The sequence below is a fragment of the Symsagittifera roscoffensis genome, chromosome 1 (assembly GCF_963678635.1).
Source record: "Symsagittifera roscoffensis chromosome 1, txSymRosc1.1, whole genome shotgun sequence".
Classification (NCBI taxonomy): domain Eukaryota; kingdom Metazoa; phylum Xenacoelomorpha; order Acoela; family Convolutidae; genus Symsagittifera; species Symsagittifera roscoffensis.
Window position 1 is genome coordinate 20031935 of NC_087062.1, and position 27028 is coordinate 20058962.

Below are 27028 nucleotides of genomic sequence, written 5' to 3' on the forward strand. Positions count from 1 at the left end.
GAGTTTTATGTAATGAAATTCGCAGATTACCAAATGAAACCATTAAACAATTAGCAGTACGTATCGAAACACTAGTTCGAAAAGCATATTCACTAAATACACATGACTATAAAAACACAAAAATGACAGAAATTTTAATGATGACCTTAACACCTCAATTAAGGAAAATAGCAATAAAAAAGAGAGCATCTCATCCTTCTTCAATTCGACAGCCAGATTTAGATTTTCGAAAACTAGTAGACAAACTAGAGCAAGCGGAAATCGCAATGAAACTTGAAGAAACAGAAAATCTAAAGCTACAATATGTTAATCGAATTGAAACAAACACTACACATATCAATAAGATACAGGAATCAGATACAGACTTAGTTGAAAAAATCACTGAAATACTAAATATTTATGAAAAACACCCAAATTTTAAAGGAAAACCATCTTTCAAAAAATGGTGTAATTATTGCCGACGATACGGACATAGTATTTCCGAATGTAGACAAAAACAACAAGATAACCAAAACAAACCTCAAAAGTATAAAGAACCAAATAAATCATTTTATCAGTATATGAAGAAAGATCGAAATCTACCAAACAAAAATGTATACAGTAACAACAGTTCAGGAAAACTACTTCCGAACAACACCAATTACACAAGAAATCAATCACCATATAACTCAAGTTATAGAGGAACATCACCAGAACGAAGAAATACACAGAATTCTTCACAAAATCATTATAATCGATCAAATAGTCGAAATAACTATTCGAGATCAAATTCAAATGCAACACACTTTGTTTCTAGATCCAATTCACAATCAAACCCAAGAAATAAACACTATTCCAATAATCAATCACGAAATTCATCATATAACAGAAATAGAAACTATTCACATAATCGAAATAGAAGTTATTCGAACAATCGAAATCAGAATTACCCGAACAATCGGTCAAGAAATAAATCATATAACAGATCAAACTATCACACATCAAATAGTAATTACCAAAACAGATCACGGAATAATTCACAAAATCGAAATTCAAGTTATAATAATCAATATAGAAATTATTCCCAATCACCACATAGGAATAATAACCATTATGATAATTCTAAACATCGATACAGAAGTAGTACACCAAAACATCAAAGACATATTAACCAAGTACAGTCAAATAAAGAAACAACATCAGACCCCCCAGGTATTGATGACTTAGGAAATAACGAACTACAACTAAATCAAATAAACTGTGGATCATCAGACACAGAAAGTGATACAGAAAACACCATCTCCATAAATATGATAGCAGTCGAAAACGACTACGAACCTATTATATATGAACAACCTTTTACATCACATATATATGAAAATCAATTGGAACTCCTTCACAATTATTACATTGAACCCATCAATACTCCACAAACTGCACAAGAAACAAACGAAATTAACACGGTAAGTAAACCCAACGAAAATGACAAAACAAAATGTTTAAACACAAATCATATTTGCCAAAATATACAAAAAAAACAACCCAGAGAAAAAATTTGGACAATACCATGTCTCTTAGAAAGTCCAAAAAACAAAGAATTTCAACCAACAGATCTTGAAATTAATTTTTTAATTGATTCAGGAGCAGAATCAAACATAATTAACATTCCCACATGGAATGAAATCAAAACATTCCACCCAAAATTAACGCCTCTTGCAACCTCTAGTAAACTAGCAACAGCACAAGGATCAACATTAGTAAATTATGGAAAAGTTCAATTATTCCTCCTCCCCACAAGAACAATGGAGCAAAATAAAATTCTAAGCAAACCATTTAAACAAATATTTCATATCACTGATATTAAACACAATATCATTGGTATACCATTTATATCTAAATATATACCAACAATCAACATCTTGAATAGTAAACTAATAATCAAAGATAAAAACACAAAAACAAAAAATACAGCTCTAACATTTTTTCAAAGATTAAATAAACAACCACCATTATTTTCAAAATTTTATCCAATTTATAACCAACAACGGAAACACCTGAAACCACTATCAGGAAACAAATATAACTTTTCAATAAAACAAGTTCACCAATATGACAAAAGTCAAAATAAACAACAACTCTTTATGTCAGAGTTTGAGTTTAAACCTATTCATAAGTTTTTCAAAATCACGATTTCATCTATAAAATATTTGAAAAATACGAATTCAGATATCATTTCGCTACAAGTGTATAACAACATACCGTACCAAGTAACACTACCCTTAGGACTTTTAGGATATTGCGAAACAAACGCTACAATATCACCCGTACATGAAAAAGCATACCGCGTAAATAATATACTTCAATTATTAGATATTTGTCAATCCACAATTCTTAACGAGGAATTACCCATAAATAATATAATAAGCAATGAAAAGAGGAACACAGATTATTTCACAAAAACACCATATTTTAAACCAACATTCAATATAACAAACTACACAAAGAAACAACAACAATTTTTAACGATGTTTAACTTTGAACACTCGCAAAATACACAAATCGAATTTGACAAACTAGCAAAACAACTGTTAAGATACTCAACAGTCTATGCAACATCAAAATTTGATGTTGGGAAAATCAGTTCATCACTACATCTCCCGTTAAAACCTGACGCAGTTTTCAAAAAACAAAGAGCAAGTAACGTACCAATTCATTTACACGATAAGGTAAATAGATTACTGGATATTTTAGAAGAATACAAAATTATCTCACCAGTAAACAAAGAAGAACAACCAAAAGGTAACACATTTATTAACCCTGTTATAATCCTAGCAAAAGGAGAATCATTTAAAATAGTTTTAGACGCTAGATATCTCAATTCACTAATAGACGAATCAAAATGCAATTGGCCTATTGAACCAATACAAGTTATTTAACAAAAATAAACGGAAAATACTTTACAACCGCAGATATGAATAACGCATACAATCAAATGCCACTAGATGAACAATCACGACGTTTAACACAATTTGTTATTGGAAATCAACAATATGAATTCAACCGCTTATTCTCTGGAATATCCATAGGACCAGCAGAATTTTCAGCCTTTATGAGCAAAGTTTTTAGACCACTAATACTTAAGAAAAAAGCAATCATCTATTTAGACGATGTTTTTATGCAATCACAGACAAAAGAAGAAATGTTTACAGTTTTAGAACACTATCATAAAATACTTCAGAACGAAAATCTGAAGGCCGCCCCCGATAAATCGCACTTCTTTTTAACACGAGTTAAATTTTTAGGACATAACATAGAAAGAAAAACAATCACTCTATTAAAATCACGCATTGATGCTATTCAAAAACTTCAACCACCAACAAACAAAAAGAAAATCCAAGAATTCCTTGGAATGTTAAACTTCTTAAGCAAGTACGTTTACAAAATGCAATTATATTTACGACCATTCTATAATATCCTCAGACAACAAAATAATTTTGAATGGACCACTGAACATCAAACACGATTTGAAGAAATTAAAAAACTTTTAACTGAACAAATTTCAAACACAATCCCAGATCCAAATCAACCATTCTACACAATGTGCGATGCTTCAAATTTTGGCATCGGCGCAGCATTACTACAATCACACAGTGGTACAACTAAAATGAACCTTATATCAGCAAACTCCCAATTATTCACTCAAGCAGAGCTACGACTCTCAACTCTAATGAGAGAATGTACAGCTATAATTTATACACTTACAGAATATGAATTTCTAATACTTGGATCAAAACATCCAACAGTTCTATTCACAGACCATAAACCAATCATTTTTCTCTTTACACAAACGTCAAACCCAAATTATCGAGTTTATAGATATAAATTAATACTAATGAAATTTCCAAACTTACATATAATTTGGACAGCAGGAAAGAATCTTGCATTACCAGATACATTAAGTCGAAATACACCACCTGAATTACTTACACGAAAAACTACAATTGAAATACCTAAAAATACAAAATTTTACCTTGCAAAAGACGAAACATCACCCCGACTAGAATGCAAATATGCAGTAAAAACTGACATTGAACAATCGCAAATAAATAATCTCCAACACTTCCCACTTTACTTGGATTGCCAAAATAATCACTACGAAGTTGATCTACTTGGAACATCAACTTTCAAACCAATTCCATACTCTTAATGGATAAAAAATAACACCCAACAAAAACGAATAAAACACCACTCGCATAAAAAAGACCTTTTTCCGTTAATTGAAAAAGAAAATTTAACTGATAAAATAAATTTATCAGGACCACAAACAAATGATTCAAAATACACAATAAATCAAGTTTTTGACCTCCATGACCCACTTGACACAATTCCTTTATCTAAATTAGAACTTGAAAACATTTCTTTCCCTCCAACAGATAAAGTTATAATTAATAGCTTGAAACAATATCAAAATCTTGACCCAGTAATTAGACAACTAAAATCATGGCACAAATACAAAACTAAGCCCGTAAAAGCAGATTCCACAATTTTAGGAAATAAAACACACCTCCGATATTTTCAAAAATTTAATAATACAACAATTAATGAAAACACAGACCTTCTAGAATATCATTTAAACGATTCTACAGTTCCCTGTCTCCCTTTAAGTATGATTCTAATAGCTTTTAACATTTCACATACACAAAACATTAAAGGACACTCTGGATCAGAGAAAACATATTCAAATTTTACACAAAATTTTTACTTCCCGAATGCACCAATTTGGATAAAAGTACTATGCAATGATTGTATAGTATGTCAGCTAAATAAACCTTATCCAAATCAAAAACAAATAGCACAAAAACAAGATTTTAAAGGACAAAGTTTATATTTTAACCACTGTATATCATTCGATACAAAAGGACCAATTTCACCATCCTCTGAAGGAAACTCCTACATTATGGTATTAGTTGACGCATTTACACATTTTGTAGCACTCAACCCAGTAGCACATTGTAACGCTTATTATGCTTACACAACACTTTATGAACACTGGATAGCCAAATTCGGATTACCCGAAATCTTAGTTACAGACAACGGTACAGAATTCATAAATAATGAAATTATCACACTATGTCATTTATACAACATTAAACACAAACCGCGTACATCTCACGCACCTTGGACAAACGGCTTAGTCGAAGGTATGAACCGTTCATTACAAGAATATCTCAGATGTATCATCAATGGAAATGATACAAGATACACCGAATGGTCAGCAGATGTAAAACTTTTTCCCTTAGCATATAATTCACAAATTACGACAACTCTAGGAATGTCACCATACGAAATGGTTTTTAATCAAAAGCCACGTAAACCAATTATGTTTACAGCAAATTCTCATAAAAATACACAAGGTCATTGCCAACCAAATAAAGACTGAGTTTGTTATAACCTACCTTTACACACACATGATGAAGATCATTTTCATCACCCACAAATCCTTAAATTATCCTCCGGTACACACACTGAATGGATTTTAAATAGAGATAAAAAACACAATGAAATTTACCAAAAAGTAACAAAAAAATTGTTACAAAGGCAGAACATTAACGAACAAATAAATTCACGCTTTACACCAGCCTCAGATTTAAAAATTGGAACATTTGTCTTAAGACCTAATTTTAATACCCAAAAAGGAATTTCTAAAAAACTACAACCCCTTCGTAAAGGACCATACCAAATAATCGCCAAACCCACAGACGTAACATATAAAATCACCGATTCAGACAAAAAAGAAATTGTTCAACATAGAAACAATCTATTGCCTTACTACCCAAAACAATACGCACTACGCGAACTAACTCAATTACATTCTTTCACAGGTTTAAAAGTTATTCAAAATCACCCACATATAGAAAATGAAATAAATGAACAAAACGACATTCACCTTGAAAAACAAAATAAAAAAACAACTACAACCAAAAACAATACAAAAAAGCTAGATCAAAAAACACCTCAAAAAGAAAGGAAAAATAGGAAAATGATAGAAAAAATTATACCCCAAGATCAAGTCGAAAAATCAGAACATAGAGAGTCATCACGACTTAGAAATCAACCACGTAAAAACTACAAAACATTCATCCCACAATCTAAAATGTTAAAGAAAGTTGAATTTCAATTAATACTATTTGCACCTCTGAAACATTTTGAACTTTCATTTTTCAAAATAACATGCTGACAAACACGCAGCGATTCTAGTTCAAAATTAGCCAATAGGATTCATTCAATCCGTCACCTTCTATAACTCTAACACAAACCAATTAGACGAAAGATATTAAACTCTAGGCATATCTATAACTATAACTTTACAACCTCCGGGTCAAAAATAAGCAACCTGCTAAAACTTGACAACTAAAATAAATACCACCATAATATCATAACCCTCCCTTATCTAATAACGCAAAGATCAACAATATTTTCCCAATTCAGACCTCAAAAACCCCCCAAACAAAAATGTTAAATTAGCCTAAAGTAAAAAAACGACCATATTAATTTAGCCTAAAGTGCAAAAATCTCAAAAATACCCAGATCACCTGACAAATAAAAATAAAGCAAAGAAGACCTCCCGAACACCATAAAATTCGCCCCCAACAATTTTTCACAAAACTCAACCCAATTGTCAAAAAATCAATAAATAATTCGACCACACTTGAAAATCGCCCCAAATAACAAAAAATATTCGACCAAGAAGCCATTTCTTAAATGCTCTTCTCTCGATCAGTCAACATAATTTTCAACATTTTCATAAACTTTTTAGCAATACTTAAACTTTTATTCATATTTCTCTTTGATACTTCTGAAGCTTTTATAATAATTTTAATCATTTTTTTGCAATATTTTTTACTCCCTATTTGAAATATATCTCCAACTTTCCCAAGTCATTGACCATATTCACAGGTACGAAAACCCAAAATTTATTTAAATGATCGAACCATTTTTAGTAGAACAGTATTTTTTTACTATTTGTAATTTTTATAACATTTTTATCATCCCTAATATTGACAATATGCAAATGTATAAAGAAGGCAATCATAACATTCGCCTTAGCAACAATCTTTTTAATTCTTTTTCTTGAAGAATACTACAATAAACATAATTTTTTTCACTAAAAGAAATCAATCAAAAAACCATCAAAAATTGCTAACCAACAATCACACAGTCAGTCTTCACCGACATCATCCCAAGAAAAACCGACAATACCTACAACTGCCCAAAACCCCCAAACATCTACACGAATTTCTTTCCAAGATAACCCATACACTTTTGAAGAACGACACGCTCGCTTATCTGAACCATTAGAACCAGTTCAGCGACAGGCACCTCTAAGTGAACCAACATATAACTTGTACCCAACACTACCACAAGAATTAAGTAGAATAAGAAATATTAGTCAAAACCAAAATACAGTTGAAATAAATAGACAAATTATACATCCACGACGAAATAGAAATTTTCAAACCCCTCGAGTTCATTTTGATATACCCCAATCCCCATCACCAACTACTCCGGAAAACCCAATTAGCATATTACCGGAAACCCCTACACTTCTTTCACAACGTAGCAGCTCAAGTCTACCCTCAGATTACTTAGGTTAAACACCAACATCTGAACAAATACGTGAAAATCCCTTTAACCCCCCAAAACAAACATCACGACTACCATATTGGACAACACAATCATTCACACAAGGTGAACCAAATTTAATAAATGATCCAATAGATATTTCTACAGATACAACAACATCATCATCACTACCAGAATCATTATCACTACCGTCAACACCATCAATAAGCCAGATTTCACCGACGCCTTTCCCTTTAAATTTTCCAAATAACCTCGACGCTAGATATCGAGAACAATCATCAACAAATATCCCTTTAAGATTAGACTGGAACACATTCACAGCACCCCCACCATTATTTGGACAACACCCAGAAAGTAACCGACTCCACAACTGGGCACTTCATAGATTACAGTATAGACAAGACATTCACGAAGACATTCGTGGCCATAACATCCAAATACTCCAAAAAAATAGTCTACAATTAAAATTTGAAATCACGGTTAAACTAAACAACATTGCTCAACATCCTTACCCATTAAGCCCACCAAATATAACAGCTCAATCGCTACCACCACCATTCATAACAACTGAAGTAATATATAAATACGATAGATATACCAAAAAGACAATTGGTTACATAACATTTTATAACCCGTACTCAGGATTATCATATACATGTATATTCTAAAAATATTGATATTTCTCCAACTCCTTTTTCTAATAATCTCCGATCAGAACATAAATCCTTCTCCCCGCACAGGACCCCAAGACTTATTAGTAACACATTACGATTGTGAAGAAAATGAACAAAAAACACTACACAAATATGCAATAAATCAAGTATCACAATGCGAAACGGAACTACAAGCTGTAGAAACTACAAATGTAATAGCGACACTATATTCAAAAGCCCGAGCAACAACAGTCATAGGATATAAATTTACAGCAACATTTTCCGAAAAGAAAGTACATTGTTCACAAGTTTCAAACGGAAATAAAAACCGACTTGACCACGAATCATTCTACCAAAGTAATATAGAACGACTTCTACATCTAAATCCCGATGATTGTAAAAACGAACTACTCAGATTAAACATCACAAGAAATAAAAACACCGACAGAAAAATAGTATATTTTCAAGTCTTTGCCGATTCTGTACAACAAGCAGAACTTAAACGATATCAAGGACACATTAAACTAGATGAAAAATACCCATACAACGGCGCACACGGAAGATTAACTTATGACATACACGATAAGCACTGGATAACACACATTGGTATAAATAATCCATCAAACTGCAAAGCAGACACAAAAAATAAAGGATATCAAGAAATAATGTTTTTCGATTGGAAAATACAACTCGAAAAAATACAACTCACACGAGATTTATCTGACAACACAATGATCTATCAAGGAATTAGACTACCTTGTAAAAACGATCAAGGTTATTGTGATCCTACAACACGGACACAAGCATCAATTGTTTGGTTTCCCGAAGATACATGTACAACATTTCAAGTAGCAAAAATACACGCTCGAATGATAAAATTTCACGAAAAATTTTTTATACAATCAATTCCATATGAACAAGTCAATCCATCACGAAAACAAAGTACTGATTTTCGAAATATCCTTAATATAGAAAATAAATTAACACGTTTTCAAATATATCAGGAAAAAGAACTCGCATGCAAATACAGAAACCCACTTCACAAAACACAATATTCTGAAAGAATAGTTGAATACGAAAAAGGTTTCGACATGACCGCTGGAAAAATAAAAATTGACCCCTATGCCACAGGTCATCCTCTACACGAACAAACATCATATATACCAGTTAACTTTCAAAAAAGTAATGGTCAACCTGGTGGACATCTAAAGCCACATGACACTAGAAGCACACGTTTACAAGAACTATCACTAATGAATAATTCTTATTTTGGTAATATCCACTATGATATCCACTTAGATATGAAGTTAGACTACACGATTAGTCGAATTTTTCAAGAGATGTCACTCTCCGAATTAGAAACACTTCACCAACTATGCGAATTAGAAAGGACACAAATCCTACAATCACTTGCACTAGCAGTATTAAAAATACCCTACACAGGATATTTACTATCAGGAAATAGATCAAATTTTCTAGACTACGAAGGAAACATCTTATGGTTTTATGCTTGTACCAAAAAAGTATCACCACTATATGTTTTTGAAGATAAAAGATGCTATAAAATAACCCCTATCTTTTATAAAAATAAAGTACATTTTGTTGACACACTTTCAAGACGAACATATTTTTGGGATACCGCAGTCCCATGTGGATCAGAGAATAGCCACAATGTAGTACAATTGAACCCTGATGAAGATAAATATTATCTTCTTACCCCATACCCCACATTAATGCAATCACTCAAAAAATTTTCACCCGAAAGCATCAGAGCTATTGCTCGTAACCCAAATATTGATTTACAATCAATTGGAATATATTCAAAATCTGATATCCAACACCACATTAGAACACAAAAATTCCAAGAATTACTAACACAAATGGACACTATACAAAGACAATCAATTGACCAAAACTTACGCAAACTTGCCGAAACCGCAGGATTTGCAGATATCTATACACATGATTATAGCTGATATTTTAAAGACATCAAAGACTATATATATCTAAATGGTAAAAAATACAGACCACAAGATATTTTATCTATAAATATTTTTAGCTTTGTTACAATAAAAAATGAAATTCTCGATTTTCTAGGATGGCCCTATTACATCTTAGAAAAATTAACTATCTTATACGCAATGTTTAACTTTATAGGATTTCTTTTTTCACTTTTAAAAGGAATCTACAACACATGTGCTATACACACACAAGTAAATAGACAAGCAAGTGTAGCACGCATACTATTTGCAGGATTTTTTGGAATTTTTTCATTATCAATTAACAAAATTCTTCTAGACGCACAAATCAAAGAAAATAATACAAAAATAGCAACAACACAGAACACGTACAACGAAGAACATAATAACATATAATATAACGAACGCCTACAGCACCACAGCTGCCACCCCTACCACATAACCATCCATTATCCTTAGTCCCACGTAATTTCCGAAACCTAGCAATAACACATAACCCAAATTTTAGACCAAACATATCGCAAAGTCCCATACAACATATAATGACACATCATTCACAAGATGATAATACATATGAACAAATTATAGAACAACCCCATACCACCGCTTTTCAGTCTCAAAATAATAATTTTTTTAGCCCACAATGAGCCGACAACTTGGATCCCTACACCGCTCAAATTCCCATCCAACCAACCTCAACACTCCAATCACAATAATCCCACTTTTTGCTTTCCCGCCACCCGATTTTCCAACTAGTAATATAACATCAAGCATGAATTCGGATACTAATTCAGATATTTCAGTTTTATACTCCATTTCACAACTCAACAACCCTAATATAGAAACCCCTGACGAATTTGCAGACTCCGAACCATCTCCATACAATAATTTTCAAACCAACTCCTCAGTTTTTTCAAAGCCCCCTTTTCAACCAATCCCACCAAATAATCCACTCCCGACCATTTCTACTCCCTCTTATGCTTCACAAGTAACCCCAACCTATTCTCCATTTCATTCCGACCGATCATCTAATTCTCCCGATACTCCCCAAATCTCCCAAGAACTTGATAATTTTATCACCCAACAACAACAGCTAATACACACTAACACCCTCACAATCAACCAAATTTCATCCACAATAGAATCCTCAAACCCACCTACTCCTACACCCTCCTCAGCCTATACTGCATCATTAGCACAATCATCAACATCCACCGAATCATTAACTAGCACTAACCGAGCTTATCGCACTTTTAAAAGAAAAATCCCAAACCATCCATTCCCGACTAAACCAGGAACAGCCCGCGAATACATTAATCATCCACACCACACCAACACGAAAGATTTTCTAGCAATCACCTTACCTTCATTTCCACAATATACTTTAAACACACCTAACGACACTAACGACACACGTAGTTTTGTAGATGAACATGTTTTAATGCCTACACTTCATTGGACAACATATTATCATTTTACTAATCCCCTTTGCCTGCCACTATCTAATACTCATAGCGATATAGAGAAGAATAAAGATATGCTATATAGACTCACCGCAACACTAACACCTAGACAATTTACTTATATAGGATATAAAAAATCACTAAAAACATTCACTGCACCCCGAGCTAACGAATTTACACTAGAATATTACGACCATAATATCATCCGAACTAATCAAGACCAATTTTTAGATGACGACCGCTTCGCTAACCCACAACTAACAGAAAAATTCTTCATCAAAACATCATACGTATTCACACTCAATATTTTTGATAGAAAATATGACCACATCATTTCTGAAGCACTAACTGATATGCAAGCTTACGAAAGTTTTAAAGAAAAATTTCAATTATTTTCACTAACCTTTCACTTCCTTGCACCACATGAACGCGATTTGCACTGTTCACATGACATTATGTTACGCACTAAACAAACTCACACATATACATATTATCGCTTCATACAAAATCATTTTGATCTACATACTCCATCAAGACAACCACACCATCGTTTTCAGTTTCTTAACTCGAAGTACACTTCACCATTTTTTCTAAATTTCACCTATTGCATCAAAGATACTAACCTCCACGGCATCCTCCGCAATTATGACCCAATAACACAAATGTATATATTTTGTCCCATCACGAAGACCTTTAATGCTGAAGAATCCAGACCCTTCCTTATCCCACATGAATTTATCCAACCTATAGAAATCCCTATATTAGAATTTATTCATAATACTAAATACAATGACAAAATATATAATCTCATTCAAAGCACACCTTATGAGTTTGCAGTCGGCAACGAAGAACTAAAAACTATTAAAGCACTTCAATTGCTTTGGCCACTGCTTCAAACTAAAAACATCATTCGCATACTAGCAAAGTTACTAACAAATTCCGACATGATACACGACATCTTCCCCCACGGTTTTTTCCCAGACGATTAACAGGTAAAAATTATTTAAAATACTCTTCACTAATAAATTTAAATTAGTACTAACCATAGTTTATTAATGTTTCATTTATATTTCTAGTCTTCACACCACGATCACCTGCAAAACAGAAAAGAAAAAGAAAAATACAAACTTGTTAAATTCTCTTAAAATTCATTAATTTCTTGCACTAAATAATGTAATAAAATTTATACCATATGTAGTAAATTAATTTATAAATTATTCCCCCATAAAGCAGTAAATTTAAATATGATGAAAATTTATAACTTTAAGTTTCCCTAAAAACTAGCAGTAAAATTGAAATTCTATGTAATAAATTGATAAAATGAAAATGCAGTATTAACCTTTTAATATTTTCATTCACTCGCACAAGAATTATATCCAAACTCGCACAGCTCGCCCACGAAGAATTGTTTAAATAATGAATTTCAGTTTCAAGTTTTCACACTCAACAACTCTAACACACGATAACAAGTTTCAAACTTTCCTTTAACCCGGTTGGAAAGGAATTATATACTAAAACAAACTAACCAACGCAGCTTACTAAAAACCACAAATCAAAAAATAACAGCATGACTAAGAAAAGAAAACCAACGGTACCCAAACCGGATTAACCCAGTTTAAAACTGGATAATTTATTCTTTTGAAGACTATTATAAAGTCTAAGAAAGAAATAATAAAACTCAAAAAAGTCGAAAGACAAACCCATAACAAAAACAATTTGATTTTTGAAAAAAGGACACAACCAAAGGAACATAAGAAAGACCAACATAAAACCAACATAAAACGTTATCACATAACAGGACCTCTCAAAGAAACCGCACGAAATCATACTCCCATTCCTGGCCTAACCCACCAGAGAGGACGTCCTGAGCATGCTCTATAGCCGGCCTAACCCACCGTGCTACATCCACGCTTTGTGACCACACTTCTATTTTTAATAAGAGGTACTCAAGGGTGAATAACTCTTCAAAATAACCGAACTAAAACAAAATGATTTTGTGAAAACAACTAACTAAATTCATAATTAAAAAACTGAACTAATAAAAATTTTATACAATGTAAATTATACCTTGCAGTATATAGATCAGCACACAACAACAAAGACGAACATCCAAAGACAAAATGACTCCACTACACTCGAACAAGTATGGCTAACCACAACCGATTTGCCGTCCACAATCACAACTCAAAGGATTTAGAGTACGACTTGACTTCGCAGAAAAGGACTTCATTGAACTAGACCAATGACCACCTCGATGTTCAAGTATACGTACAGATCCGAGTTACAAGGCATCCTCTCCACGCACAATCTCCACGCCATTTCCAGACGAGGTTGAACACAAAACAAGTTCTCTACATAATACAGAAAAACCCGTCATAGCAAACCATTTTGAAATCAGATTGATTTCGTTGGGAAACACAGTCGTTGTCACAAGAAGACACAACGATTAATGCCCCAAACTCCAGCGTCCTGGAGCTTCTCTAACAAGAGGAACCGGACAAGAATACGATGTTCGCCCAATACCAACGTTCATCATCCATCCTTTGAATTGCAGAAAGATAATTCTAAAAAACTCTGTAAAACCCGGATGGGTGGAACCTGATCCAAACTACATTTTATGATTGGATAAATTAGATATTTTACCACTGTAAAGTATTTAATATTAACCAATCATGATCCATCTAACTAACAACCCACTTATTTGTAAGTGCTGAAATTACTTGTAATTTCAGCACCAGAGAGATTTGAATTTAACTTAGAAATTAGTTGCCTCTCCAAGAGAACTTCAGTAGCCGCAACAAACCAGTATACCCTAGATCTATTGAGCCTAGCAGAGATTAGTTAAACACCCTGAGACTAGAAAGTATAAGAGTAAGATTAGGATCGGTATTAGACTAAGAAGTTGCACGAATCTATCCGGCCGAAAATAAGATGACGAGCAGACGGTGACGAGCAGACGAGCAGACGGTGTACCCTATCCGAAATTACTCTATGAGTTGCCTCTCCAAGAGAACTTCAGTAGCCGCAACAAACCAGTATACCCTAGATCTATTGAGCCTAGCAGAGACTAGTTAAACACCCTGAGACTAGAAAGTATAAGAGTAAGATTAGGATCGGTATTAGACTAAGAAGTTGCACGAATCTATCCGGCCGAAAATAAGATGACGAGCAGACGGTGACGAGCAGACGAGCAGACGGTGTACCCTATCCGAAATTACTCTATGAGTTAACCACATCGGTCCTAACTCAATAGTGTCGTTCTGATTTTTGCAAGGATGAGGAGTTCTGGCAATTTTACAAACTGTTTTGTGGGTTATTTCAAATGGCTGCAGTTACGGATTTTAGTGGGACATCCTGAAAGTTCAAAGGGTCCTTCTTTGGCAACTGTTTTGAGCATAAGTTCAAAACAGTTGCCCCCCCCCTCGAGAAATCCTATATCCACCCTTGAAATTAACGTTAAAGAACTCTGAAATAAGCCAAAGTCAATTTCAAATTGCTTCGAACCAGGGGCGGATTTGGGTGGGGGGGGGGACGCTTTCTACCTCCCCTCAGGGATTCGGCCCCCTGCCGATCCAAAGGGTCCGACCTTTGTACTATTTTGGGATATCCATTTTTGGTGACGGACCATAAAATTTTTCTAAAGGCGCCTTTGGTGCCAATATATACTATTAGTTTTGAGGTAGAGCGCGCGCCGAAAAAACGCAATTTTTGGTCAAAATTTTCCAAAAGTGCCTAAAAACGCCTTTTTTGACCTGTTTTTTCAAAACTTTGCCTGCGGCGAAGAAAATTTGGCCAAAACAGGGTCTTTGTAGTGCTTTGGTATAGCTCGGAAAATCAATTTGGTCGACGTAAAAAAAAGGTCGACAAAATTTTTGAAATTTTTTTGAAAATCCGCCCCTGCTTTGAACCAAGGAAGCGACCTGTTTTGTTTCTTCTAGGATTATGATATTGTGGAGCACGTGTTCAACGGGTTCAACTCGATTGAGAGCCACGACCTCTACGTGTTGTCTCGGTTGGTGTGTCCCGACCGAAGATTCCACCTGGCAGATGCTGACACGACTGTGCTGGACTCGGCCCCATTGATCATCACTGGATGGACACGTGAGGAGTCATTTTTATAAACATTAACAACAGTTTGATAGAAATCTTAAAAGACAAATCATAGCTATGGAATTTCAACTTCCTATATGCTCTAGTGTTTAAAATGCTATGTTAAAAATTTTTTTAGTTATGAGTCATGAACATAATTACTCTTGTATAGCTCTTGGTGATTTTTTGTTTTTTTTTCGGGAAAAAGTCTGAAAATTTGTTCACGCTCAAATTTGATTTGTTTTGCTGCTTGGTTTTCATTTTCTTTTTACGTTCACTTCATTTCCTTTGTTGAAAACAAGGAAAACTCCACTGTGAACCATCAAATTTTTAAAGTTCATATAAAGTTCGCAAAAAACTTGATCTACTTCTAGCTTCGAAGGAGAGTTTAACCTCCAGATTTCCCAGAGGAATAAAGTTCACTCAGTGACCCAAGTTTCTGAAATTGGGTTATGTTTTATCAAAAAGGAGTCAAAATTGATTTTTAAATTCAAAAAATTAAAGGCGATAATTTTAAGAGTTGATGAACGTAGTTAAGAATTTTATGTAGGACGCGATTGCGATGATTTGTTTTTTTCTCCAGAAAATGTCTCGAATTTTGTTCAGGCTCAAATTTACTTTTTCGCGGTTAGAATTTTGATTGCTTAATTTTTTCAGGCATTTTCATTGTTAAAAGCAAGGCAACCTCTACTATCAAACAGCAAAAGTGTGCAGGTCACAAAAAACGTGATGGACTTCTAGTTTCGAAAATGGAATTTATTTGTAAATTTCGCATCGAAATAAAAAAATTACCTATTGATCCAGTTTCCTCAAATTGGGTTAACTTTATCAAAAAAACTGCCAATCACATTACGAGGCTAAACTGTGCGTTTTGAGAATTGTAAGCAGATTCCGCAACAGGCAAAAGTTAGATTTGTCGCGGAATCCGCAACTTTGTTATTTTTTTTTTATCTTCTCTGCTGTTTTGGATTCCACAGACAAATAGCTAAAACACTGTTTTTGCTCAAAATTGCTCCAAAAACAGGCAGCTTCGCGGAAGCCGCAACAAAATGTGTGGAATCCGGAAATTGTAAGCGGATTCCGCAAACTGTAGGCGGAATCCGCAAATTGTAAGCGGAATCCGCATAAATTTGCGGAATCCACTTACATTTGCGGAATTCGCTTACCTTTGCGGAATCCGGAACAACTACCTATATTCTCTCGTTGCGGAATCCGCAACAAAATCAATGTGCCGCCAAAATTTACGTTAGAGGTATTTGTACTGCGGAATCAACTGAAATCTTATAAGTGGAATCCAAATACTTTTTGGAACATATTTAAAGACTTGTCTTTGGAATCCAGTAACATACAGACACAAAATTGTGCGCCTATCCAGTGCACAGCTTGGCCTCGTAATGCAAAAATTGTTCTAGAAATTCAAAGAGCTTCATGGGCATTTACTTGTTCTTTGAAATTCAAAAACTGAGAATTTTCAAAAACCCAAATCAGAATTTCATAGTTCATAGTCAGACTCTTATATAGGTCGTGATGATTTTTATCTTCGTTTTTTCTTCAGGAAAAGTCTTCAATTTTCTTCGGGCTCAAATTTACTTTTTTTTGCGGTTTGACTATTGAAGTTTAGTTCAATTCTTTTGTTAAAAAAGGTCAAAACCGACCCGCGAAAGTGTAAAAGGCACGAAAAATTTGATCGACTTCTAGTATCGAAAATAATTTTACTTTTCATGTTTTCCAGCGGAACAAAAAAATTACTATTGATCTTATTCGGTTAATTCAATCAAAAAAGTTCAATAACAAATTAGTCCAAAAGTTTGAAAAGCTATAAGGCCATTTATATTTTTCTTAGAAATTCGAAAATTTATGTATATTTTTTTTCAAAAAACAAGTCAGTACCTTTTTGTTTACTTGCGTTCATTGACTCTTTTCCAACTGCCTGTTGGCTATATTTGCTTCTTTGAAATTCGAATTTTTAGGCTTCAAAAAACAAGTCAGTATATATTTTTTTCTGTTTACTACCGGTCATTGACTCTCTCTTAGCGCTCTGTGGGCTATGTTTCAAATTCAGTTGAGAAATACTTATGTTTTTTTTTGCCCAGAACATGTGGGAGTTTCTGTGCAGAGTTTTGGCATCCATTGACAAATGCTGGCAAAATTGAATCGTTTAATTAGATAAGAAACATTTTTACAGGCCCCACCATTCCAACTTTCACAGTCATTACCCAGTCGCCAGGAAATCCAGACGAAGAAATCGATATCACCTACTCAACTCCGGACGTGGAACCGACGTTGGAGTTCTTTGTCGAGCGCGACTTCCAGGTCATGCTGACTGAATCCAGTGCCACTACTCAAAATGACCTGACGAGGACACCTGGAACTGCGTATAACTACACTGTGTATGCTGAAGCGAATCCGACGCCTGGAGTTGTCTTGCAGAGCTTGGTGTCAGAGGCGACAGAGGGATGTACTCGTAAGTTGCAATCCCTGCAATGGCATCTGTCTCAAATCATTTCAGGCTGCGATGCGTCATAGTTTGGTGAAGTCTAGGAGTGTATTTTGTTAATACAGAAAATCTGGGATGCTGAAGTTAATTTTTTATTAGACTGTTGACGCTTTCTATTAAGGGGCAGATCTACGATTTTGAACCATTTTCAGGTACCCTTTTCCAAGTCCCAAACATCTTGTCTAACGCTACGTTTTGCAGTTTGATATTCAGACGTAATTTCTGAAAACTTAGACTTTTTGATTGCATATTTTGAATGCTTTGCGAGTCTAAACGTTGCTTCTTTGCTTGCAGTCCCTATGGATATTACATCATTGAACAAAACGGACGTAGTCAACGTGAACTCTGTCAAACTGAACTGGGACGAACCCCCGGGTGACTTCTGGCTGGGCTACAACTACACTCTTGATGGGGGCACTTCTTTCACCTTCACCACCCTCCAGAACCAGACTCTGACTGGTCTGGACTGGTGCACCCAGTGGACATTTGAAATCTACTCTTTAGGGGATTGTGGACTCACTAATGATGACATGCTGTCTGAAAACTCCCAGTCGCTTACTCACTACTTGGGTAAGAACAACTTGGGTAAAAAGTATCAGAACTTGAAATGAGTTGAGATTGTTTGAATTATGTTTACTCGCTATGACTTTGGCAGACTCGAGTTGCAATGATTGTCTTATGAAACCATCTACTTGCAGTGTGGTTTTCAAAGTTCGTCTCAAAAATTGATGATGACTTTAGTTCAATTTTTGGCTGTGATAATTTCTCTAGTCATTTGGTAAGAAGGTCAATGTGCAGGGCTAAAAAATTTGATAACTCGAAAAGAATTATTTCGTTTTTGCTCGCTTAAAAATTGAATATTTTTTTTCTGGCTGGTCTGCTTTTAGAATCCTTTTACCGTTAAATTTCATTACAATCCAGAACCTCGAATTCCGGTGATAATGACCACTTCGGACGCAGTTTCCGACTCGGCAATCAGTGTCGTGTGGACCGACCCGAATGAGGCCTTCTCATGTCCGACGAATGCCGAGATCCAAATCTACCGAGATGGAGTCTCCGTGCACAACTTGACAGCACCAGGGTCCGGATCCCAAACGGACTCTGGACTGAATGAGGGCACTGCTTATGAGTACCAGATATCGGCTAAACGAGGCACTGACGAAAGTGAATGGTCAAATGTGTTCGTTCTGTGCACAAGTAAGCTAGCGTTTGCTCGCTTTTTTTAAAATTTACCTGAGTCTGTTATTCTATTTTAGGCCCATAATTATAGACACTAAACTTTTATGTATAGAAACTGATTAGATACTGACAAATCTTTAAAAGTTGGCCTGGGGTGGGGCTTGGTTTGCCTGTTAAGCTGTCACTATTCGGGTAGTCATATGGTAGTCAAATTTAAAAAAGAACCTAATAGACTAAAGTATTACAAAAAAGACTTAAATGCTTCAATTAGAGAAATTTTGTGGTGGTTAGATAAAAATAGACATGAGCTTCATGCTCATAACATTCATGTTTTTGACTATATTCTATAGTGTTTTTCAACACTTGAGTAATGGCATGCATGTTATCTTAATTGTCTAAAAAAACCGCTCAAACCGCTCAAATCTTGCTTCAAATTAGGTGAAAAATCTCGACTCGGGTTGGGATCTGATTAGTCATATGGTAATTATGAACCCCAAATAACAAAATCTCCTATGGAAAATGGGGACATGGTAGTCCATTAAATCCCGGTTCCTCGACAACTCGCAACAAAAGACAAATTTTCACTAGATCCATCAGCTCTCACAGCTGCAGACTTGACCTGTGAGCCAGCGAATGACACTTCCCTCTTCTCTCGTCTGGCTTGGAACTCAAGCGCGACCAGCTTCAACTTCGACATTGACATCACAGGGGACTTCACTCTCTCCCTCTCCAATGTGGACAAACTCGACCACAGGTGAGTTGGTCTGACACCATTTGGAACGAATATCTTCTACAAACAACATTACAAGTAGTTTTTTTCAATAGTAGATTTTTCTGTCCCGTAAACTAATTTCCATCAACCATACAGTCGATCAGCAATTTTCCATCCTCTTTTGACTTGAAGGTGTCGAACTGAACCATGGTTAATTTCCCGAAGCTCCCGTGCCAGCCTAAAGTGCCCTACATATTGTTCGTACCCATCACTCGTTTTTTCGTTTTCGATTTTTAGTGCCTAAAGTGGCCTTCGAGAAACGTTTTTGTTCCAATATAACCAAGAGATCTTAAGCTGTGCAACATTTCTTCAAAAAACTTGTTTAAAAACAAAGCCTAAAGGGGCCCTCATTTTCTTCTATAGCAAATTCAATTTAAACTAAAAAAACGTTTGAAAAGAAGAAATTCGGTGTCTACAATTTTCTGATTTCCACTACAATTCTGATTGCTGCTGTATGTTCTCTGACTGAGGGTGCAGGCCATCGACTGATATGATTCGTCGGAATCTATGTTTTTTGGTTTTTGTCGAACGTGATTTCGAATGCTTCAGCCAGACGTATATACCACTTGTTCGGCTGCTTTATGGTACCATATCGATACCTCCGCAGGCCAATCAATACCGTAATTGCCACTTTTATGATGCAGTTTAAGTGCGTGCAAATTATGTCCTTCAACTTCAGGCTCGATTGAAGACTAAGATCTACAGAACAAATTTTCCACTACACATAGTCGCAATGAATCCGCCCGGACATGCGTTGCTAGCAATTTTTATTTAAAAAATTCCTTTGAATAACGACGAGCCCAAAACACAATAGTGCTAAAGGGTTAAAAGACAATGTTTGATTATTTGTCATTAGTGAAGATTCGCATCGTCAACGCGAACTATTCTAGAATTTAGACTTCTTTTGATGATCTCGTTTTGAGGAAAGATATCACTGAAGAAACTAACGAACAGTACCCCAATTGCTTGTAAATGGAGTGCAGCCAGTATTTAGACAGCCGCGTATTCATACTCGTCAGTATTTAGACAAATACTGTATGAACCAATCAGAATCGAGAAAAGACATAAATAATCCAAAATAAATAATAATTATTTATTAATTTCTTCTTTGTCTCGATTCTGATTGGTTGAAACAGTATTTGTCTAAATACTGACCAGTCTGAATACGCGGTTGTCTAAATACTGACATGTAACCCTTGTAAATATATACTTTTAGGAGGTTTCAACTTGTTTGGTAGACCGTTTCTAAACTTGGTTAAATTGGTTCTAAATTTTCAGCCAATCAGAATCGAGCGTTTTACATGCAGCGCTTAGCAAATTTAATGCGAATTAAATGCTGGGGTGGAAGATCTTAACTTGGTCTATCTGGTCGATCTGACAATTATGAAATAATCAGTTTAATTGATGAATTTTTGTCGCTCTTTGCGAAATAATCTTTAATTTACGCTGACATAAAATTGAAGTCATTGGTTAAAAAAAAAAAGGAGTAATTGTATTCGGCTTAAACTCGGCAGCCCTGCTTTTCAGGATCGGCAGCCCTACTTAATCTTGCAACCAAAATGGCGACATGATATTGATATGAAAATTTGATTTTACTAAGACGTATTTGTATGCCTCATTCCGAGTTCTCTGTAGGTCGTTGATGAGGTTTTGTGGTAAACCAGAGTACGAACTGCTGCAGTAATCAAGTCTATAGAGAATGATCATTCCAAATAAAAGGTGTCGATTGGGGAAACTCAAGTAGCTGTGGATGACATAGAGCTTTCTCTGCTAAAAATAACACTTTTTGCAAACCAGTTGAGTTTGCTTTTCCAGTTACATGTTATAGGTCGAATTTTCTTCCCAGCAATTTAATTAGAAGTTGTGGATTTTCACTTGTTTTCTTTTTTCTAGGATTTCACATAAAAATAATTTCAGTTTTCCATTTTTCTGTGTCTTTCCTCAACCTCATGTTTTCGAAGTAATAAACAAATGCTATTTAAATTCGATTGAGTTTTGTCAAAGTTTCGCTCATCTGTATAAATTAGATGTTATCTGCATAAATTTGACTGTCTAAGCAAGTTTTCGAAGCACAATTCGAATTGGCGAGAGATGACTGAAATGATTTGATATAGCTTCATTTATCTTGACACGTTGTTTAGTTTTTGTGGTCCGATGAGGTCAGATTTTTTGCCGATTTCGTAACACCTACATGTTTCCCGAGTACAGCTAAGAATAGCTCATGTTCAATGGTATGAAACGCTGCTGCTTGGTCTAGGGCAATAACAGCTACTACTTCATTTCAAGTGTTTTTTTTTCGACAAATCTAGCTTCTCTTGTTATCTTTTTGCTCAAGACTTGCTCACGTAAAAACATGTTGTCACGTGAAAATACGCGAATATTTTAAGAGTAACTGAATTCTACCATCAGTTAATTTCGAAAAAGTTTTAGTTGATTTTTGACAGGGTATGTCAGACACTAGATGACATGTATGTCAGACTAGATGACTTTTTAGACTCGGTATCTTCGAGCCTGGAGACATGAAGTTGATCAACGTGGTAGTGACAGTACTGTACGAGTGTCCCAAGAGCAGTGGGATTGAGGTACTCAGCTCACAGTCCAACCCCACCATACCTATCACCTGCTACACACGTATGCATTTTTATCACTTCCTCAGTCTAATATACTCATAGCTTTTACTCGCCCAAACGAAATCACATTCGAGTTCAGGTCTTAAACAGAATATGCTATGTATGCAGTAGTTTTCCGAAGGGGAAGGAGCGACCCGACCGCCTTCCTCTGCCCTTAATTTCGGTTGCCAAATCCTTTGGTACTATTTTAAGACTTAAGATTTCTGGTCGCTCTATCAACCGTTAGTTCATTTATAAAAGCGTCTTTGGCGTTAATATCCATGCGCGCCAAAAAAGAACAATTTTTTTGGTCAAAAATTTCCAAAAAGGTTCAAAAAAAAACTTCTGGCTTTTTTGAATCAAAATCAGCCAGTACGCGGCCAAACTTTGTACTTTGTGAATTGTAAGCAGATTCCGCATCAAGCTAAAAACAGAATTGTCGTGGAATCCGCAACATTGCTATTTTTCTTTGATCTTTGCTGTTTGGATTCTACGGACATTTAGCTAAAGCACTGTTTTGCTCAATACCGCTCCAAAAACAGGCAATTTTGTGGAATCCGCATCAAAATTTGGGGAATTCGGAACAGTTTTGAAACCCACAAACAAATAATAATATATCTGTTTTGTAAACTTAAGCTGTCGTGGAATCTGCAGATGTATGTGGAATGCGCAAATTGTCAGTGGAATCCGCAAATTTATGCGGATTTTGCTTAAAATTGCGGAATCCGCTTACAAGTTGCGGATTCCACTTACAATTTTGGAGCGCATAAATTTGCGGAATCCATTTACATTTACAAAAATTTCTGCGCGGAATCCTTGGGAAATTTTGCAAGTAGAATCCACCTACATCTTGAACTATGTTTAAAGGCTTGTCTTTGGATTTTAGTGACCTACAGACCTCAAATTTTGCGCCTATCCAGAGCACAGTTTGGCCTCGTTACGGCTTGCGGAGCTGATTTTGTTTAATAAAATAGGCTTTTTGTAGTGTTTTAGAGGTGCTCGAAAAGTCGATTTGGTCGGCTTTACTAAAAAGTTGACAAAACTTGTAAGGACCCCGCCCCTCCCCCCAAAACGTGTAGGTTCGGACTTTAGATTTTTCCAAAATGGGACAGGGAACAGACTTAACTTTACGCGGGCTCTTTTTCCCCCACTGACAAAAGCATCAATTTTAAGTTGTAATGAGGCATGATGATTTTTGGAGCAATCAAACATCCGGAATGTAACCGGAAAAAAAGCCTGTACGTGTTTAAGTTTTATTTATCAATCGAATAAAAAGTACATTTAGGCCCAGTTTTTTCTCTAATTGGTTAACTAAATGAAAAAATAAACAATTGTAAAAAATTATGGAATTGAAAGAGCTTTGAAAAAATCAGTCGTTTTCTATCACCTTTAGTAATACGTTAAAACGTTTTTATATTGTCTATTGGGTGTGCTTAGAAGTTTGGCAGCGGAACGCGATAACGAAAAAACACAATTTTTTGTTTATTAAATAAGCGAAGAGCGTAATGTCATATTACGTTATCCTTTTTTAAGAGTCGGTGAACGTAGTTCAGACTCTTATGTAGGTCGCAATAGTTTTTTTTAAAGGAAAAGACCTAAAAACTGTTCAGGCTAAAAATTTTTTTTTCGCGGTTTGACTTATGATTTGTTTTAATTTTCACTTCATTTCTTTTGTCGAAAGTAAGGCAAGCGCCTCTATCAAACAAGGAAAATGTTAAGTTCAAAAAAAAGTATAATTGCTTTCTATATTCGAAAATGAAATAACTTTTGGTATTCCCAGCGAACTAAACATCGAACTTATAAGTCCAGTTTTCTCAAAATTAATTAATTTTCTCAAAAAAAGGGCCAATCATAATTTGCTCTACTTTGAATTTTGAATTTTTTTTTCAAAATCAAACTAGTATTTTTTGTTCTTACTTGCTTACATCAAAAGCTTTATCTTTGGTTTAATTTTGCTCATATAATTGTATTTTTGTGTCTGGTTTATTGGTGGTTAGTGCTTTAAGATTGCTAGAACGTTATGGCAAAGATACTGGGATGTGAGATTATTTTTGAGGTCGGGTTTTGTTTCCGGCACAGCATGATTTTTATTAGTTTTACCTTTTTTTCCTCTTTATTTTTGACCCGTTTCGTGCTAGCCGTTATTTCGCTTTTTTGCAAAGTCGCAGCTTCGCTTCTTCGTAAAAATTGTTTTTTTTTCTTTTATAGTGTGTCACCCGATTGAAGCTCTACTTTGAATCTAGGAATTTCTCGTGGGGGGCGGATTTTCAAAAAATTTTTGAAAATTTTGTCGACCTTTTTTTTAGGTCGACCAAATTGATTTTCTGAGCTTTCCCAAACCACTATAAAGACCCAAATATAAACAAATTTTCTGCGCCGCGTTTTTAGGTACTTTTTGGAAAAATTCGACCGAAGAGTCGCGTTTTTTCGGCGCACCCCCCCCCCCCCTCTCAAAATTTGTACAGGATTAAAAAAATTTTAAGGTCACTCAGCCAAAAATGGATATCTCAAAATAGTACAAAGGGGGGGGGGATTCTTTGGGTCGGCCGGGGGTCAAATCCCAGAGGGGGGGCATCCCCCCCCCCCTTAATCCGCCCCTGCATGCCATTACTCAATCGCTATACTGTTCTAACCCCCTTATCAATATATACTGTTCTATCGGGGGCGTAGCGGTTAGCATGTGTGCCTATTAGCTTGCGCAAATTGCTTCAACTGGGTGTGATTTCAAACGAAAAACAAATTAGCCAAAAATTTTGACTACTTGACCTAATAGGGGAGTGTAAACTCCACTTTGGCTTAATTCAAACATTCGAACCACATTTATTTACATGGGCATGGTAATCGACATATATGCTAATAGGCCCGGTTCCTGTTTTATCGGCATAAAACCAAACAGCAAAAAAGACCGCCGTAATCGCGCCAACGTGTCACCAACTACCTCACACGGATAATCGGCTTAGTCTTTGACCGTTAAATAATTTGCGTTCATATTATCAGCTTTTGATCTCTCAACCAATCAGAATCTTTCGTTTGCTGTTAAACCGATATGAGAATTAAGTTTATGCTGCGGACTACCCATTCGTGTTTAATACAAGCCGATTATGATTCACTCGTAAAATTTGAAATAAAGATCGCAGTTTGATCCGTCTTACTGGTCAAACCCCTTTTCTGGCTGATTGGAAAAACATAGTTGATATTTCCAAGATCTACAAGACTAAAAAAAAATAGGATTTGAGTTGTATTGACTTCATGTTGAACGAAGGAGTTGCTCGAATCTATCCAGCCGAAAACAGACATACAGGAAGACAGAAAGGGCGTTTTAAGACAGAAAATACTATGTGAGTAAACGCTTTAGACTTATATCAAACTATCACTCCTTGTGTTTCAGTTCCTGGTCAGTTGACCATCCGAATCGAGTCCTCGTCTAAGAATGACATCTCTCTCTCCTGGGAACACGAGGGGGGCTCAGACGGGTACGAAATACGGGTGACCCCCTTCATTACCACTAATAGTGGGGACGGGTCAGAGGTCATCACAACTACCGACAACACATTCGACTTCGTCGCCCTCGACGGAAAATCAACTTACACATTTGAAGTATTAATACGATTTGATAAATACATATGACTTGCGCTGTGCCTAAAACTCTAAGTCAATATGAAAAGCAGCTTCGTAATTTTGGTTATAAATCAATTTTTTAGCATTGTGTAAGTTATGTAATTACAAGATCTTTGACATTTCAGAATTTGACATTATTTTAGATTTATGGTGTTTCACATTTACCGAGTTTGAAGAGGCTGACAGCGTTAAGTGAAGTCGATAGGCAGCTAACTGGTTTTTTTGATATTTTCCGAGATGCGATTTTTTTCTCTTGGATAGTTTTTGTAAATAATAAACAAAATGTTCACTTCTTGAAAAAAATTTTTTTATAACAAACTGTTTGATTCTCTAAATTAGTTGTCTTTGTTCAGATCACGAACTCCTACCAGGGATACACCTCAATTGTAGCCACACTTGAGTACGACAGCTCCAACAGTTAGTATCATCCTTTGGCCCATGTGAACAATCCTTCCCCGCATTTAAATCCAAACTAATACCCTCCCCACATGTTTAACGCACCCCCACTAAACACTAAACACCCCCACCGGGACAGATAACAATGTA

The 27028-nt window shown here is 35.3% G+C and overlaps 1 protein-coding gene across 1 annotated transcript in view; it reads left to right on the top strand.

Moving 5' to 3' along the window:
* The window catches only part of LOC134840228 (uncharacterized), a 98509-nt gene that overhangs the window by 65446 nt on the left and 6035 nt on the right, over positions 1–27028 (top strand). The window contains exons 32-39 of the mRNA XM_063855968.1: positions 15657–15819; positions 17993–18271; positions 18599–18874; positions 19226–19501; positions 20072–20237; positions 22750–22886; positions 26253–26461; positions 26836–26899. Coding sequence (XP_063712038.1) covers positions 15657–15819; positions 17993–18271; positions 18599–18874; positions 19226–19501; positions 20072–20237; positions 22750–22886; positions 26253–26461; positions 26836–26899 — 1570 coding nt within the window. The remainder of the gene's footprint in view (positions 1–15656; positions 15820–17992; positions 18272–18598; positions 18875–19225; positions 19502–20071; positions 20238–22749; positions 22887–26252; positions 26462–26835; positions 26900–27028) is intronic.